At 42.7% G+C, this 16,936-nt stretch overlaps 1 protein-coding gene across 5 annotated transcripts in view; it reads right to left on the reverse strand.

The window, feature by feature from the left end:
• Nucleotides 1–102: 102 nt before the first annotated feature.
• The window catches only part of KCND3 (potassium voltage-gated channel subfamily D member 3), a 127,584-nt gene continuing 110,750 nt past the window's right edge, over nt 103–16,936 (reverse strand). For 3 of the 5 annotated variants that reach the window (XM_037410431.1, XM_037410433.1, XM_037410434.1), the window contains exons 4-8: nt 14,120–14,221; nt 7,149–7,241; nt 4,347–4,403; nt 3,171–3,418; nt 103–1,258 (exon numbers count right to left, since the gene is read on the reverse strand). In XM_037410431.1, coding sequence (XP_037266328.1) covers nt 1,054–1,258; nt 3,171–3,418; nt 4,347–4,403; nt 7,149–7,241; nt 14,120–14,221 — 705 coding nt within the window. In that variant the 3' untranslated portion in view covers nt 103–1,053. Of the gene's footprint in view, nt 1,259–3,165; nt 3,419–4,346; nt 4,404–7,148; nt 7,242–14,119; nt 14,222–16,936 lie in introns of all 5 variants that reach the window. The other 2 variants (XM_037410436.1, XM_037410435.1) reach the window with 2 other exon arrangements.

A 16,936-nucleotide genomic window follows, 5' to 3' on the forward strand; every position in this document is an offset into this window, starting at 1 on the left:
AAAATCAGAAATTAAAAAGCATGGGCATACATTACAAGAAACCTCTGTTAGACTTAGGAACGCTTGATGCAGTTGAGTTCAGTGCTTTCTCATTCTTTGCCATTTGTGTGTACAGTATTAAAAAAGAATCCTACTTTTTTTTTTTTTCCTTTTTAAAAATACAGAACTGGTAGTCTAGTCACACTCTTACAAGTAAGTGATAACAAAAATAGAAAGCAGATACCCATGTGGGACTAAAACTCTACTAAAGCCTGTCCTTTTTTTTTTTCCACAAATATGTTTTCACAGACAATAATTAGCAGACAAACACACTGTTTGCAATTGCACTGTATTGACTTAAAAGGCGGATACAAAATTGTCTAAATAAAGAATGCCATCCAGGGTGAAATAGTTGTGTGTGTGTGTGCGTGTGCACATACGTGTGCTGACACATGCTTGTATTTTCCTACTGTGCACCCAATCATGGAAGCATGCTCTGCTCTTTGTAATTCAGTGTTTCTGCGCACGCACACACACAGAGGAATGGAAATAGATTTCTGTGACAGGTGGCTTCTTTGTCTAAATCTTTTCCTATAAAAGAAAAAAAATGTGAAATTTTGGTTGGTTTAAAGGTTCTGCTCCATGAAGAAAAAAAATTCACAAAATCCATTGTTTTTCACCTTTTCAGTCATTTCCTCATGAATAAATATTATCCATTAAAAACCTTTAAAAAGGTGCTGCGATACACAGTGTTATATTTCTGTTTTCTTTATTGACTCTTGTTGCCATGATGATTCTTTTCCTCTGGCATCTGCAGGTGATCATGGCACAACACGCTCTCCTCCATGCAGGCTTTTTCCTTTAACCGGCCTCTTCTTCCCTTTCCTAACCCTTCCTCAGTCCACAGTATGAATGCGAGTCTGAAGAAAGCTGCCTCGTTAGGTCTCCATTGCTAATTCGATGACAAAAGGTCAGGTTGGTCCATCCAGGCACAATTTGCAGCAAGAAAGGAACATGGAGGTGTGGAGGGAGAGGGGCACTGGTCTTCCAGCCTCCTTCTGTGCATGAGACATCTTACAAGGCAGAGACCTTGACTATGTTGCTTGTGGTGGTGGTGGAAATGTTCGTGGAGTGGCCGGGGCTGCTGGGCGGAGGTCTATTCTCACCTTCTGGCGTGAGTGCCGGTGGTGTGGGGATGCTGATGATGGCTGTGGTTATCTGGGCAGTTTTGCAGTTCGGTCTCAGCCCATCATCTGATTTCATGTTGAGACTGGAACGACTAGAAAACAAATTTAGTGTTTGGCTTTTTTTTTTTTTTTTAAACAGGCAGTAGAAAGATTGGGAACGGGAATGGTAGTTGTTCTTAATCAGTATCTTACTGCTCTGAACTAAGGGCACAGAAATACTCAGAAGACTCCATCTAAATGTTCTTCCCAGTTCCTGCAAGGCATCATTTATTTCTACCCAGATTACACTAAGCTTTTGTAATATTCCCCCTGGTTAGGATACTGCTTTTCACAGGGCAAATCATTCTGTTTCCATTTCATTCTTGCATAATTCTAGTTTAATTAAGAGGACATCTAAATATACCGTCCTGTGTACTGCATCTTTTCAGAGCACAGGTAGTTCTTTCCGAGAAAGGTATGTTGTCTTCCTTGCATTTCAAATACCTCTTTCAAATTCACTGTCCCTTGATCTTTTCTATTTTTTCGTCTGTCTGCAGTAGTTTCAAGGATCTGGCAGCTGGGAGCATTCTTATTAGATCTGCATCAATTGCATCCTATAATTAATTACAGAGGGAAAATGATAGGTTGATTGCTGTGCATCTGCACAGCTACAGGAGTCTGCTATTACCAGCCACACACGTTCATTTTAAACACAAGGCCATCCTTTGAAAATGTAAAGCTCCCAGTTGGAAAGCTGTTGCTGTTGTTATCTCAGAGTGACTCACCAAGGGGATGTTTGTTGATCTCTCAAGCATCCCAAGAACGGGCCAGAACCCATTCTGTTCCCCAGTTGCCCCAGTCACGAGCTGAGAGTGGGGCAGTTTTAGGGACTGGGTTGTTCTGCCAGTGGTAACCAGTACACCCAGTTAGTTGCATTCCACATGGAAAACAGCTTAAAAGCTTTTTTTTCTCTCTCTCTATTCTTACACAGTTTGGTAAGCAAGTGAAATAACCACCAGTGTTGACATTTAAAATGTCACTGGCATCTGATTTAGCACCCGCTGAAATAGACAGAATAGTTGACATTCCCCTGAATTACTGTTGCAGGTGCTGGTTTAAACTATTGTCATATTGAAACTGCAATAGCTAGAGACTGGTTTTGTGCTTATTTATTCATAATTCATTCTCTGAAATGCCCTTCTGACTTCACCCTGGCGCAAAGTAGTCACTTGCCGCCCTAAAGGCAGCTTTATTTCAGTTTCTAGATCCCTTTATTAGAAGTGGGGAGAAGAATGGTAAGTTCAAAACCAGCCCGGTGCACAAGAAGCTTAATGGGCTGAGGGGGATTTAGAAAGTAATTTAGTATTTGCAAGAAAAGTATGGTGAAGAAATTATTTTTTCAGCTTATAGTTACGTATAAAATGAAAATGTCAAAATTTTCTGTTAAGAGACACTTCTTCACCTGTGTCACTAAAGGCTTTTTAGGTAGACACCATTGTGAAATTCCTCCTTATTTGTTTCCCAGTGATGCTTGATGCTTACAGTTGCAATTTAGACTTTTGGACAACAAAAATCAGAGAAGTCAGTGTGTCCCTGGTGGGCCATGTCAGTGTATACAGCTCTCTACAGGACACCAGATTGGCCAGTAAAGGCTTGGAAGTACTGGGCTGTCTGGGAGGTGGGCTGTGAAGCAGTCCCGTGCCAGCTTTGGTGAGAGGCTCACAGCTGGGACCTGCTGCCTCCTGCATGTGTGATTAGCACTTCATAGGCAGCCGTCAGCTGGAATTCATTCTTCTATGTCCAGTCTGGCCAGAGCAGAGCTGCACTAGAGCCTAGCTTTGGTTCTTCCTGGAACAGCTAGGAGCCACTTCCCTTGGGTTGGCATTAGAAGGAGGGAAACAAAGATGCTCCCAGCACTAGACCCCTCTCCCTGGCTGGAGAACAGGCCTGTAAGAACACCCAGTTTGATAACAGACTTCAGAGGTTTGCATGCAGTAGTTAGCAGCAAGAGCCTACTTACTGTACCTTGTTGTAAGCGAGGGCTGCTCACTGCACTGGATATGGATGGTGCTGAGCTCCTGCATGCTCCGGAGGCGGGTGGCTGGCACACTGGAGTTGGGAAGGTGAGTGGTCTTCTTGTTACGGCGAGAACAGCAGGAGGTGGTCAGTCCATGGTGACTGGACAAGGAGGGGCTCCGAGAAGAAGGATAGTTTTGCATTGAGCTCTCCATGCAGTTCTGCTCGAACAGTTGCTCATCTATGAACTCGTGGTTCTGGCAGGGGAAGAAACAGTGCCGTTACTCTCTGGTGACACTGACAGCTTTGGCCCAACAGCAGTTTGTTTTCAACAGCACCTTTTGCTAGGTTGGCGGGATGTGTCAGCCCCTTGTCTGTGTAAGATGCTCTCTGCCTCCATGCCTGAAATGATTGGCACTAGGCAGATCTTAAAAATAAATGATCCTGCCCTTTCAGTCACTGCAACCAAGAGAAGGTTTTGCTCTCCTGCATCAGTAAGGGAATAAGAGATGCTGTTGCAGTGACACAAGCATATCTATTAATGCTGCCTTGCTTATGCTTGCTGCCTTGCTGAGATGGTTAATATATTGTGTTCAAATTTCCTTTCATTTTTGTGTCTGGATTCTAAAGTGGCTTCAAAAAGTTTGCAATGCCACATGGTTATGAAACCCAAGAGGAGATTCATGCTCCTTTTTCTTTGTGCCTGGGGACAGGATTGTGTTTTCAGTGACCATCTTGACATATAACTTAATGGCAGGATGTTGCTTGTATTGGCTATTGGGTTCAAAGAATACCTGCAGGTCATTGGGTGCTGTTAGCTGAGTGGAAATGAACATGGCAGGTGAGAGTAGGAAGTGTATAGGGGAAGGAAATCAGAAAGCTGAATCGGTAGAGTTTTTGTGCTAAGGAACAAGAAATCCTGAAAGAAAGAACTCATATGCGTGTATATGAACACCAAAGTAGTTCTAGTGAACATACTTTATCCAGTCAACCATGGTGAAGGCAGCCATCGGTTTTCATTGGAACAACTAACAACTCTCACAGGAAACAAGAGCACTGGATAGCCAAAAAGAGCCACGTGCACAGGCTCCCAAGGACAAGACCAGGAGCGAGAAAGGAAGCAAACACTCTCCAGACATGTCACAGAGACCATAGAGAAAAAAGATTGAATTAAAAAGGAAATACCTTGATGGTGGAAGTTCGTACAGATAACAGGGGATCATCCACAAGATAGGACAATCCCTACGGGACAACATGCCAACAAAAGATAAAAACACAATTGATTGTCCATTCCAGCATTCAGAAGTTTAGTCCCAGCATTAGATCTATTGCCTCAGCATTCCAGCCGGCTTGCTCAAGTTTGAATGGGCAATGGGACCTTCTCTTTACCAAACCTTGCCTGAATCAGACCCCTTTGTTCCTTCCTTCTCAGACTTGAGCTTTTTAATATTATATTATTGGAAATAGAACAAAATTGGTACCAACTTTATACTTTGATCTTTTGAGAGCCCAAGGCAAAGGAAAACAAAGTTTCAGCTGCTGATTCGCAAGTAACAAATTGGAGTTGTATCGCCATTGGGTCACCAATGGATATGGGTTTTGATCATACTCTGTGAAAACTCAGAAGAAAGGTTTGGATTGAAGGAATGGATTCAACGCACTCAGCATTTGGAGGAAACATGGCACGTGAATGTCCGTACTCAATCTGGGAGTTGGAAGGAGTAGAAAAAAAATTCCTTTTGTTTGAACAAACTCCACCTGTTGTGTTAACATGACAAAGTAATCTCTGTTACAGCAGCTAGAAGTACGTTAGGGTCACTTTGCCATGACACACCAGATTTGTGAGCCATTCAATTGTAAGCCTGTATGCTAGTGATGACCACAGCTACCATGACAATAAAGTGTACTTTTAGAATCCTTCTGCCTCGTTTAAGGAAAGGTGAATTGCCCATTAAAACAAGTTTGCAACCACGGTACATTCCTCATTCCATTCCTGCAACTTGGTCACGAAATGACTCTTCAGTGTTCAAAAATTCCTTTACTGTGATTTAAACTTTTGGGAGGACAACTGTTGCATAGTATTTTAATAGATATGTGAACTACAGAATTCCCATACAAGCTGATTGAACTATTTTGATTCATAATTTCAGACCAGGATCCAAATTTGCTATGTGATTTGATGGTAATTACATCATGGTAATAACTGGCTGAAAAATGTGGGGGAAAGCACATTAAATATTGTGCAGATTCCTATCTAGGTTTTAATCAAAATTCAAAGTATCACTGTTATTGCCACTCTTTTCGTTTGGAACATTTTCAACCACTGAGACTCGGTGTCTGAGTAGGTTTGTTTGCTGGAGGCAATCTAGCTTGGTTAGTGTGGAAGGCTAATACATCCACAAATTAGGATATGCTTTGGCCACGTTGCTGCCAGCACCCTACCCAGCTCATTAGCAACAGAGCAACTCATGCAGCTCCCAGAGATGTTCATCTGCCCTGTGCAGAGGTCAGAATTTTTATAAGCCTTTACAAAGTCAGGGCCTTACAAGGGTAGACCCTGGAGGCAGCATTGTCAGCTTTTGTTTGCTTCAGCCAATTTGTTAAAGTTTTCAAATTAAAGTGAAATATGGGTCATAGTAGTGAAGGTTTTAAGCATAAAGTTCTAAACTGAAGAGTCAGATTGTGAAATATCTGCTTGTTATGTAACATTCAAAATTGCTAGAAATAAAGACAAGATGAGTCTTATAAAATAAATTAAATAGTCATTGATACAGGAAGAATCAGTTTACTGTCCTTGGAATGATGACCTTTATAGCTCTTTGTGATAAACCAGCTGTACTCAGCAGGTCACTGTAATTAGTCAGTCATCTTCTTCCATTGTATCGCTGAAGCCTAAGTGGTGTTATTCCAGCATAAGCTGAACTATGGAAGTGAAGGTGATTTATCTAAAAGAAAGCTTTCACAAGTCAGAAATCAAAAGTACATTTGATGATGGATGCAGATAGAAAAAGGCATGAATATTTCAAGTGTTAACCTCTCTTCATTCTTTCTAGAATGAATCATGGTATAGATAATGTGCTCCTTTACTGCAGAACCTTTTACATATACCTGGAAGTAAAATATACGTGTCAAATACCTGGAACATTCCCAGAGAGTTCTGCATACAGAATCACTTACTATTGATAAATAAAATTCTCATTCCCAACACCTTGTGTGATGCAAACAGAAGAGTCATCTTATAGAAACTGCTTGACTGGCTTTAAGATAAATTACCTGCTCTTGTAACCAGAACTACAGTGAGAAAAAGATATGTGCAACCTTTAAACCCATTAAGAGAGTTCATCTGCTGTGTGCCATATAAAGGGCTAAAGGTTATTTTTTTCCAGCCTGTTGGCACTGGTGACCAGGTTGTAGTGTGGAATCACTGACAGCCTGACATCTTCCTCCTCTTAAAGTAGCAGAACTGTCCTTTAACTATTAATTAGCACAAGTAGCAAGTATATATGATGTGTGACTGACAGCACAAGACAAATTCACTTTTCAAAAAAATGCATTTTTCTCCTTCAAAAGCACTGAAGTAATTAAACTTAACATAAACCTTGTTTGTAGGATTTCCCTAACCCCATGCTGAAGAGTTGTTTGCATTCAAGTGAACTTGCCTAAGCAGCCTGCTTTTGACTTTCTACTGGTGTAGATGACTGTGGAGCAGCAGATAATCACATCGTTATCCCTGTGCATAGTCTCTTTTTTTTTTTTTTGTTTTGTTTTGTTGTTGTTAAGATGACAATGAAATAGATGTGCATGTAACCCACTGCAGAATATTCTTTGGAGCTCGAGCATGAGACCCCCTGGCGTAGTTCGTAGGTCTACTGAGTGTGTCTAACTGAGTGCCACTTCAGAGCATACTGTGTGCACAGCTTTTCCATAGGAAACCTGGGCCAGGCACAAAGACCTAGTAAGATGGAAAAGGATTGTGTTGCTACTTACGGTTGTTTTTTCCAGGCAGTGCAGCAGGTGGTGATGTTGGCTTTCAATTAAGGAGGTGCCTTTAGCCATGTGCTGTTCATCTTCAGTGGATCCCTGAATAGCCAGAAAAAGAAGGGGGGTGGGGGACACCAAAACCCAAACCAGGTGTAAACCCATGAAAATAAACAGAACCTCCAGCTTTAGCTTTCACAGGGATAAAGAGAACAATTTCAGTGTTGCCAGCTCTCAGGTTTTTCTCATGACTCTTACGAGGTTACCTCATTGTTTTCTTAATGATTTGGCTTGTAAACTCAGGTGGGGAACTCAGCTTTCATTCAAAACCAGTGGGTTTCTAGCCATTTTATAGCTGGGGAGGAAACCTGGGAAGTACTGTTGATATGCTATCAAGGCTCAGAATCCAGAAGGTAGGAAAATAAGAACTTGTGTTGTTTTATTTTTTAAAAAAAAACCATTAAGACTTTTAAGCTTGGCATGACCTTTGAATGCCAACAGATGTACCCTGAACTCTAGTCTCTGTTAGGAGGCAAAACACAAGCTGTCTTGCTTTTGCTGAGCTGAAAGCCTGACTCTGCCTGACCTTCAGGGCTGCTCAGCACTGGGGCTGTTAGAACTTGTGTGTGTTATTGCCAAAGCCTCCTGAGTCACAGCTACATGCCCGATCAGAAAATGTGAACCTGGGCTTCGTGTTTTGGACTTGTAATGCTGTTTGTGGAGTCAGGACTCCTGGCTCTGTCTCTCCTCTTCATGGACGTTGCCAGTTGTTCTCTATACTTTGTACCTGCAGTGTATTAAAAGGGGGCTGCTCTTTCCCTGCCTCAGTGTACGTGGTGGGGAGTTTATAGCAGGTCCTGAGGACTGGGTTCGGTGCAGACTAAGGTGTGTAACCTCTCCTGTGGCCAAGCCCTCTTTGAAAGACAGGGAGAAGGGAGGAACAGGCAGATGCTATGTATGTAACAGTTAATCTATATAAATCATCCCATTCAAGCATACTTCAAATTAAGAAGCATTTGGCAGCAGTGGCAAAGGATTTATGTTCACATGAAATGTGACAGCAGTTCCCTAGGAGAAGGAAGGTCCCATCTTCATTAGTTTCTTATGGATTGCGGCTTTCACTCTGTAGAAAGGCTTACTGTGATTTATATTTTAGTAATGCAGTGCACAGGTGTCCTGCAAACTGACCAGGAGGATTCCACTGTGCGTCACAGCACAAAACCAGAACAAGGCAAGCTTGTGCCAAAGGGACCACGATACAGATACTTGACTTGTACAGCAACAACTGTACAGTTGGGGACCAGCTTTCCCCTTTTTCCCCCTGCGTACTTAAACTGCTGAAGTGTGGCGAACAAATTTGTAAGCTAATTCAAAGAGTAGGGTATGCATAGAGTCAAGCAGGCAGCCTGTGCCATCTGGGAAGGGATTGGGTACGGCTGGGAGTATTTAGGTCAAAAAACTATTACAAGGAGTGGTCCCTTCTAGAAACAGAAGAAGGGTTGAGGGGGATGAGCTGCTTTTTGGCATGTCTGTTTAGAGACTCCTGGTTGGAAAGGCTTATTGGGGCACTTTTGCTGGTCTGTTCTCAGCTTCTACATCAGGGGTGTGTGTGTGTGGTGATTTGGGGAAGAGACTGCTCAGACTGCAGTGTTATTAGTGGTTAGGATAAGCTACAGATCTCAGACCAATCTGTGTGCTTTTGTTAAGCTGAGGGGCTTGATCTGCTTGAAACAGCTGAAATAGAAATGGATAAGAGGTTAGGAGCTTGAGCTCAGTATATAATATTTAGCTCATGCAGAAAGCTTGGCATCAAGCATTCATCAAAACAGCAGTAGGCCAATTTAGTCAACTTGGGTGTGTGTGGGGGAAGTCCAGTACTCTGTATTTTTGATTTCTGTGCTGTATCGGTGAATCAGATGCTTACATTCCTCAAAATACAGCATGTCGCTTTACCCTATGATCCGATGATCAGCTCCACCTCAGAAATGGAAGGAAAAGAAGCAATGAAAGTGGGTTGTTTAGAGATTTTCTTTGCTATTTGGAGCCAGGATTCTTTTTCTTACTTCCTGTGTTCTGTGGTGGCAGATTTAAGATCTGGGTTGTTAAGGAAGTTCTCTTACTACTACTGCTTAAGCTCATGATGTTGAAATTCACTGTGATTTCATGACACATTAATACGCACATGTCTTTGATGACTAGCATTTCAAAGACAATTATGTGCGTTAAAATAGCAATTAGGTGTTGTAAAATGTTTCCCTGTGCTCCATAAGTAAGGGGTGCCTGGTGTCTTCTCTAATGGCTAAATCTGAAAGTCGGATATTGATGTGTACAGCTTGAATCTCTGCTTAGACATGAAACAGTAGTATCTAACTGTTCAAGAGAGAAAATGAGTGGGACGGAAGACACAGCAGAACATCTTGGCAGAAGTGCCAAGATGTTGTCTGTTGCTCTCAAGGGGGTCAAATTCAACTGTGCTTAAAGCATTGCTTTTAAATGCACCCTTGTGTCCCAGTGAGTCACTGCAAATGCGTGTTCTGGATGCCATTTTCAGGATGGTTCTGTGATCCTTAAGCGAAGGAGTAACTCTGTCTCTGACAGATGCCAAAACATAGCTGAAATGGTACATTAAGAAAGCTGACTTACTGTACACAGAATTAATAGATTCCTATGGGAACGCATCTTAGGCAGGTTATGGATTTTTTTGTTGCCATTGTTTTGGAAGATGAGCAATCCCGGAAGTATTTTTAGAAGTGACCTAAAAAAAATCAGTTCAATTTTTCTTATTAACAATCCTCCTGGTGAGCTAACACATCAAGCAGGTCCTGTTCGTACCCTGCTGAGATTACTGACTCTGCTGAAGTCTGTGTTGGAATATTTCCCATGGAGGTCCTTGCAAGCCCTAAAGCAGATACGATGCTGCACTAAAACACTGGAAAAGGAGAGAGAAAGAGCACATATTGCAAACAGTATCTTTTTATGAGCATTTGCTCGAGAGGAGATCTAAATGGAATCTGAAAGCAAAGATAGAGCTTTCATACCTCTGGCAGAAGACCGAAGGCAATTGTTAAATTTTGGCAGCACGGCTCAGTCTCTCCCTCTGCCTTCCATCACCAGGCTGGGCTTGCCGCTGGTGGAAATGGATCAAGGGATGGCAGTGACCAGGAATAAAGTGTAGCATCAGTGAGTATGACTTGTACCTTATCTTCCTTCCCCTTTTTCTTCAGTCAGCTCGGTGTTTTCAGAAACAAAAGAGTATACAACCACTGAGAACATCCTAGCATGCAAATCCGGAATGAGATCTGCAGGAGGTACTGCCCTAGGACAGTGAGAGTACCATCATCACACAAACGCTTGGCATTTTGGTAGTACTGTTGAGGAACAGTACCTATAGAGATTGTATCAGTGGTACCTACGTTACAGCAGGCAAACAAAATCTGTGGCTTCATTAGAAGAGTCTGTCTGTAATGAAAATCCTGGTGGGGGGGGAGGAGAGGGTTTGCTTTTTGAGCTGGGATGCCAGTTTTGCAAAGGTTTGATGCCAGCTACCATTCAGATTGTTCTTGGAAGACATTCAGTGAACTGCTGGTTGCTTGGAGGGAGACTGAAACACACTGTAGTGTCAGTTCTGAAATTCAAAATACTTCCACTTTACCTCTTCTACTTAATGCTTCAGCACATAAAATTGGACACTGGTGAACTGAGCTGAACTGGTTCAGTGGTTAGGCTGTCCCTTCCCATGAGAATGGCTGTAACACTTATCTATGGCTAAGCAGATTCTGCTTGTGAAAAGGCAGAAGACCTCACAACCTACTGTTCCTGGGATATACGCCTCCTAGCATTTTAGCTAAAAGGGAATTTCAGCTAGCTGTACAAGGAGATTAACACTAAGAGGATATGTAGGCTGCTGCCATGGGAAGAAGCTCACCATCCATTGAGCACTTCTGACATAAAGCCCACTAAGAATCTCTCTAAATGAGAAGAAAACGGTCTGAGTACTTTCTGTCTAGATGGCAAATGCAAAATGCCACAAATCCACATGTTTCTGAAGCAAGAGTCTGTATTCTTGCTGGGAGCAGAACTCCTTCCTGCTGCTGTCCTTGGATGAATCCTCTTCGCTTTTTCTTTACTTTGATACAAGGCTACAGCCTGGAGACGTGCTGTTCTCTTGAAAGATGGTGGCAGTGTATTTGTTCTGGTGCTAATGAAAGGGCATTCTGGCACATGTTCCGGAATCTTGAACAGTCCTTATTTCCCAGTTTATTAGTTTGACTGCAGAGCCGCAGCCAGGATACATTCTGGGGCAGTTGTTTTCCTTGGGTAAACCCTCAAGGCGTCAGACTGCAGGGCAATCTGCTGGGCACTTGTAAACCAATTATACATTGATCACAGCACTGTGTGATTGCTAATGATGAAAGCGATAATATCTAGTCATGGCCATATAATAATTGCTGTTGGAATTACCACTGGGTAGCAAACCAGCCCTATGGCAATCTGGCCACGTGAAGTCCATTAAAGTTAGCATGAGGCCTGGGCAAGGTATCAAAATGGGATGTGTACCTGACCAGTGAAGCAGTTTGATACTAATTTGACTGACGGATATGCTCAGTATGTAGATAATATTTTGGTCCCTAACATAGCAACTGCAGAAGTCGCATTCCTTCGTATTTTTACAGCTTAGAAAATTTGGCTGGCTAGACTATGCTGTCATTCACATTTTGTGCTCTTAAGACTAGTTTGTTCTCCTGCCATAAAATGAAAGGACACAAAATCTTGCCTTGTAAAGGTATACATGACCATTTTAACTCCACAACAGAGGATGTCCTGCAGTTCTGTAATTAATTAGTGCCACTACCGGTGGATGGAAAGACACGTCTTGGCTCTGGATTCTGGTATGTGGCTAGTCCCCAGGTAGTCAGAGATCATTTCCTGGTGGTCATGGAGATGCCGGGCATGGCTTTGGCAAGGTTACTGTTTTAGTAAATTATATTCCCATATGTCACAGGTGCATGGTAATTCCTCCTTTCCCATACACTTTGCTTTTGACTATTTCAACAGGACGTTCCTTAGAACGGGGATATTTTCTTATAAAGTAGCAATACAAATGTACACAATATTCTGTGCTTTTCAAAGTAGGATTTGTGGATCTTACTGGGCTGTGTGGGAGCCATGTTAGCATTTAGAGCTATAAACCTGCCAGAAAGCAAGTTGCACCCAGAAAAGCTTGGGAAGACCTGCACTAGGTGCTACTATATATGTATCATTTTAGTTATTAATGGCTAAAAAGATCCTCTAGAACCTCTTTATAATTGTTTTCCTTCCTGTGTCTACAGTAGCATTGTAGCCAACAAAATGACCCTTTTTCCACTTATTTTTGGGTAATTGCCAGGAAATGAACCCGTTCAGCCAAATATTTCTCTCAGGCTCATGAATTTTGGACTTAAGCATTGGTGCGTCAGCTGCTCTTCTGTGAGTGGTCTTGGCAGGCAGTTTTGGTTGACAAGAGAAGTGAGGAGATTCTTGTTGGGATGACAGGCTGGAAGATCAAGTGCAAATTGAGTGTCCCTGCTAAGCTCTTCTGGCATTTTTAAAAACTAGAAATCTGAAGCTCAAAAGGAAATTTTAAATTTATAGTCAAATTCCTCGGTAATGAAGCAGCAGAATCTCAGTCGACCTGGCATCCCAGTCCTAAGCTTTTTCTTTATGGGGATAAGGCACTGGACTAGGTGTGATCATTCTACCTGGTCTCTTCTTGATTAAAAAAACCCTTTCTTGAACAGCTCAATGCAACATATGGTTCAAGAAACAGATTTTCTGAGTGTTGCTGCCATTTGCAGAGCAGGAGAGAATGTTAGATGTGTAGTCGGAAGGATCAGACTTGTTTTGGAGGGGAATACAGAAACTGATCTGGGCATCCTACCTTCCAAATCTGTACTTCATGTGAGGTGCTTTTGCAGAATCAGTTTAAAAAATATTGCAGTTGTAAAGGGCTACATTCCTCTATCCCAGTCTGCACTGAGTAGCATCCCACATGCAAAATATGGTGCTGCACAGTTTTCCTGTTTCCTCTACCCACTGAACTTGGATAGGAGTAGGCTCAGGTCCTGGGGAGCAGCTTTCACCATGAGCTGAAAAGGTTTTTCAGCTTTGATTTTACAAATGCAAGGATGTGTGCCAGGGAAAACATTATACATTTTAAGGATTAGGCCCCAAGTAAGGATGCATGAACAAGTGCTAGGCGGCTCTAGTGGCTCAATTAAGCATTCTTCATCTCGCTCTTTGCTCCCCACGTGCACGAAAGACTGATTTATTTGAAATGAAATCCATGAAATGTGCTAATACCTGCACTGGTGTTGATCAGGCTTAATGTAATAACCTCCTCTCATTTTCGCTGATTCTGCTGAGCAATCTGACGCACTTAAAACTTTTCTTCTTGTGAATAGCTAGTATTAGCCTCCAGAGGCCTTTCTGTTAAAAATAAACCCACTACTGAACTGCCTGAAACAGGAGCTTGGGAATGTTTTCTGGTCCTATTGGGCGTGATCAGATAGTCCATGTTGGTGAGAGATTTTTTTTTTTTTTTTTTTTTTAAAAGCTATATGTTGGAAGAGAGTGGATATTTACAGTGTGTGCAGAGCCTGGGCTGTCTAAATCAATACAGCTCCGGCAGCTTCATCACGGAGGGATTTGGGGGAGCTGTGAACCTGGTCATTGCTGGAAGGCCAGATCCTCTCCTCCTCGGGCTAGGAACCCGAGGAAGCTCTTTCCTCCCATCCGGTCCTGCAGCTGGATTCCAGCTGTCCCTCCACATGGCACATACAGTACACGAGAGCATAATTGCAGTGTAACACAGTCCTGTGTGTGAGGCTGGATAACCAGCAATTTGGTGGCAATGGAGAGAGAAGGGGAGGGAGTTCAAGGAGAGGAGCGGGAGTAGGGAACGTCTCAAACTCCGTGGAAGGAGATGCTGTCTCTGTACTCACTGTCAGCTCGAGGGCTTCGTTCAGGAGGCCGTTGCGCTTGCTGTGAAGGTAAGCGTTGGAGCTGCCTGTTTTGGCCACTCGAATCCTCGCGAGCCGGGCTTTCTGTGAAGGAGGCAAACAAGCTGAAGTTAGAGCTTGGCATGCAGAGCAATGGGTCCTGTGCTGGCTGTACCAGGAGGAAGGAAATTTCAGCCTCTCACTTTACCTGAAAAAGCCTGGGGGTGAAATACAAGGGCTGTGCAGACAGGACGAGGTGCTGTTGAGAACAGCTGGCACAGGTCTGTCTCCAGGAGTCAGGTGAGTACATACCTCTGAAGCACATAATCTGCCACAGAGTGTTAATCGCCTTTCCAGAGATAAGAAATGGGGTACTGCAGATTTGTGTATCCTTTCAGAAGCTAATAGTCATCATTTTTTTTTTTAGGGCAAGATGCACAGCAACTAGAGGCACTTGTCTCGGACATATTCCTGGCACTATGGCTGTACGTGATCTAGTGGTGTGCATGTGCTCTGCACACGTGTGGGTTTCGTGGCTCACCTTCTCTCTAACATGTTTGGTTGTTTAATTCTCTGTCTTTCAGCTGTGTGCTCCCACATCTGTGTTGTCACTTGCTTTGCCTGTACTGCAGCTAGCACAGTGACACCCAGGGCCTCAGTGATGGTGGACTGTTCTCTGCAGTGGCAGTGCTCGTTTATTAAATTTGATATCTGATAATATAAGAGTCTGCCCCAAAATATGCATCTCTTGACAAACTGACAGAATTCACTCTGCAACAACACAGACATTCAACTCTTCTCACTTTTATTTATCCTTGACCTTCCTGACCTCCAGGGGGACAACTTAGATGATAAAAACCAGCCCAGAATAAAGTGAAGAAGAAAAACTAGTAAGGCCCTCTTCTTTTTTTGGTCACACAGTTTTTAGCATTTCAGTTTCTCCTTTCAATTGTTGCCTGCTTCTCTGTCAAATGCTGATTTGACTTTTTCTACTGTTCATTTATGACTCAAACACCATTAAAAGTAAATACATGAAATAGCTGTGGCTATTATAAAATAATTACATTGTGCTGTAGTTTAAAATGCTGCATAATCTTTTAAATAACATGGAACTCGTGATTTTCCTTTCTAATTAGAGGTGCTAATGGGTATGCGCTGTAGGAAGAGTAAAGCCAAGAGGCAAATGTCTGCAGTGGGTCTAGAGAGTGTAATAATTCCAGGAGCTCTATTACTGTACATGCGTGAGTGACTCTGGCCCTCAGTATTTGAAATATTTGTTTGACCTTAAGAGCTTGTGCTTAAGCAGACAATTGCTCAGGCAAAGACATGTACAGGATACTAGTTTGAAGCTTTAATTGGGTGACACAAACTATGACCAGTCTGAAAAATAGGTCTTCTTTTGATACCCCAAAACGGGGACATCCAAAATTGACTTTCTTTTCTATACTTCACCTAGATTTCGTTGTCCCATTTCAGCGTTAAAACTCTAAGTCAGTATATGAGACTGAAATCTCTGATGAGCTTACTCTCTGGTGGGGCCAGGGTATCTCACAGGGCTGTCTGGTCACCCCCTGAAAGGGGCATGGGTTGTATTTGCAAGACGTAGACTGAGGATACAATAAGAAAATGGAATTGGTTCTTTAGTTTTTCTCAAGACTTTCCCAAACTGCTGTGTTGCTCTAGGCCCCGAATGAGACTGGCCTGAGACTAATCTCAAACTAAGCCTGCAGAGACTGCTACTGTTGAATATAAGTTAGGGGGAGAGAGCAGGGGACGAAGGACTGAAGGATATTCCCTTTCCTGGTTACATGGCATTGTCTCTCTGTTCCTGCTGATTACATTTCCATTGAATTATTTCTCCTATGTGCAGGTGTATGCGTTTGTGTCTCTTTTCCTTACTTTTTGCAATGATCTTATCTCTTCTGTGATCAGGCCTGGATACTGGATCCAGCGATGGCAAGCACAGACGACTTGCATTTCTTTGTGGGCTGGACAACGTATCGGCTCCTTTGCTGAAGGAGTTGCCAGAGTCCCCCAACTCATCACACCTATAGTAGGAAAGGTTTCATCCTCCTCTTCAGTTCAGTTAGTTGTTGAAGTGGATTCAGTCCTAGGCTCTTGTAATGAACATTATTCCCTTTGCCTCCAGGCTAGCAGGGGATCAAATATTAATAGTTGTACTCCACATGGACTGAAGATGGTTCGTTTCTGAGGTCTGTTCTCTTTTCTTCTTTGAAACAGGGCCACTAGCTGTCTAAATAATTAAGCCCTGTAGCTTTTGTAGTTTGGAACAGACGTTGTTATTTTAAAAAATGTCAGTGGGGCAGGACAGAAGTTAATCCTATTCTCCTTACACAAAAGACTGCCTAGGATACTTACATCGCCTAACTCTGTGCCCCCATCATGATTAAATTTGGTAGATATCTTGATTAACTCAGCTAGAGAAGTTAATTAAAATTGGTTGCTAAAATTGGTTTGGCCTTCCAGACGGTTTCCCCTGTTGGACTAGAAACTCTTAAAACCATAGTTCATGTTTTTAGGTGAAAGTCTGTGTGTAAATGTGCATTATTTGGAAAGCACATCTTACCAAGTGGCACAGGCTTTACATGATACTTAGGTTCATGCTCTATGTTTACGTGGGATGCAGCACTTCCGTCGTGCCTGACAGTAACAAAGGGTTTAAGTGCAGCAAAGTGCTCCCCTCGGCATCTGCAGCAGGTTCGACACTGGTTTATGTGACTGGGCAAAGTGGGATGAGGGCATGAAGGGCACCTGGCAGCAGTGTTAAGACTTGGGTTGCAGTGTGGAAGCAGGTAAAAG

The sequence above is a fragment of the Falco rusticolus genome, chromosome 17, assembly GCF_015220075.1.
Source record: "Falco rusticolus isolate bFalRus1 chromosome 17, bFalRus1.pri, whole genome shotgun sequence".
Classification (NCBI taxonomy): domain Eukaryota; kingdom Metazoa; phylum Chordata; class Aves; order Falconiformes; family Falconidae; genus Falco; species Falco rusticolus.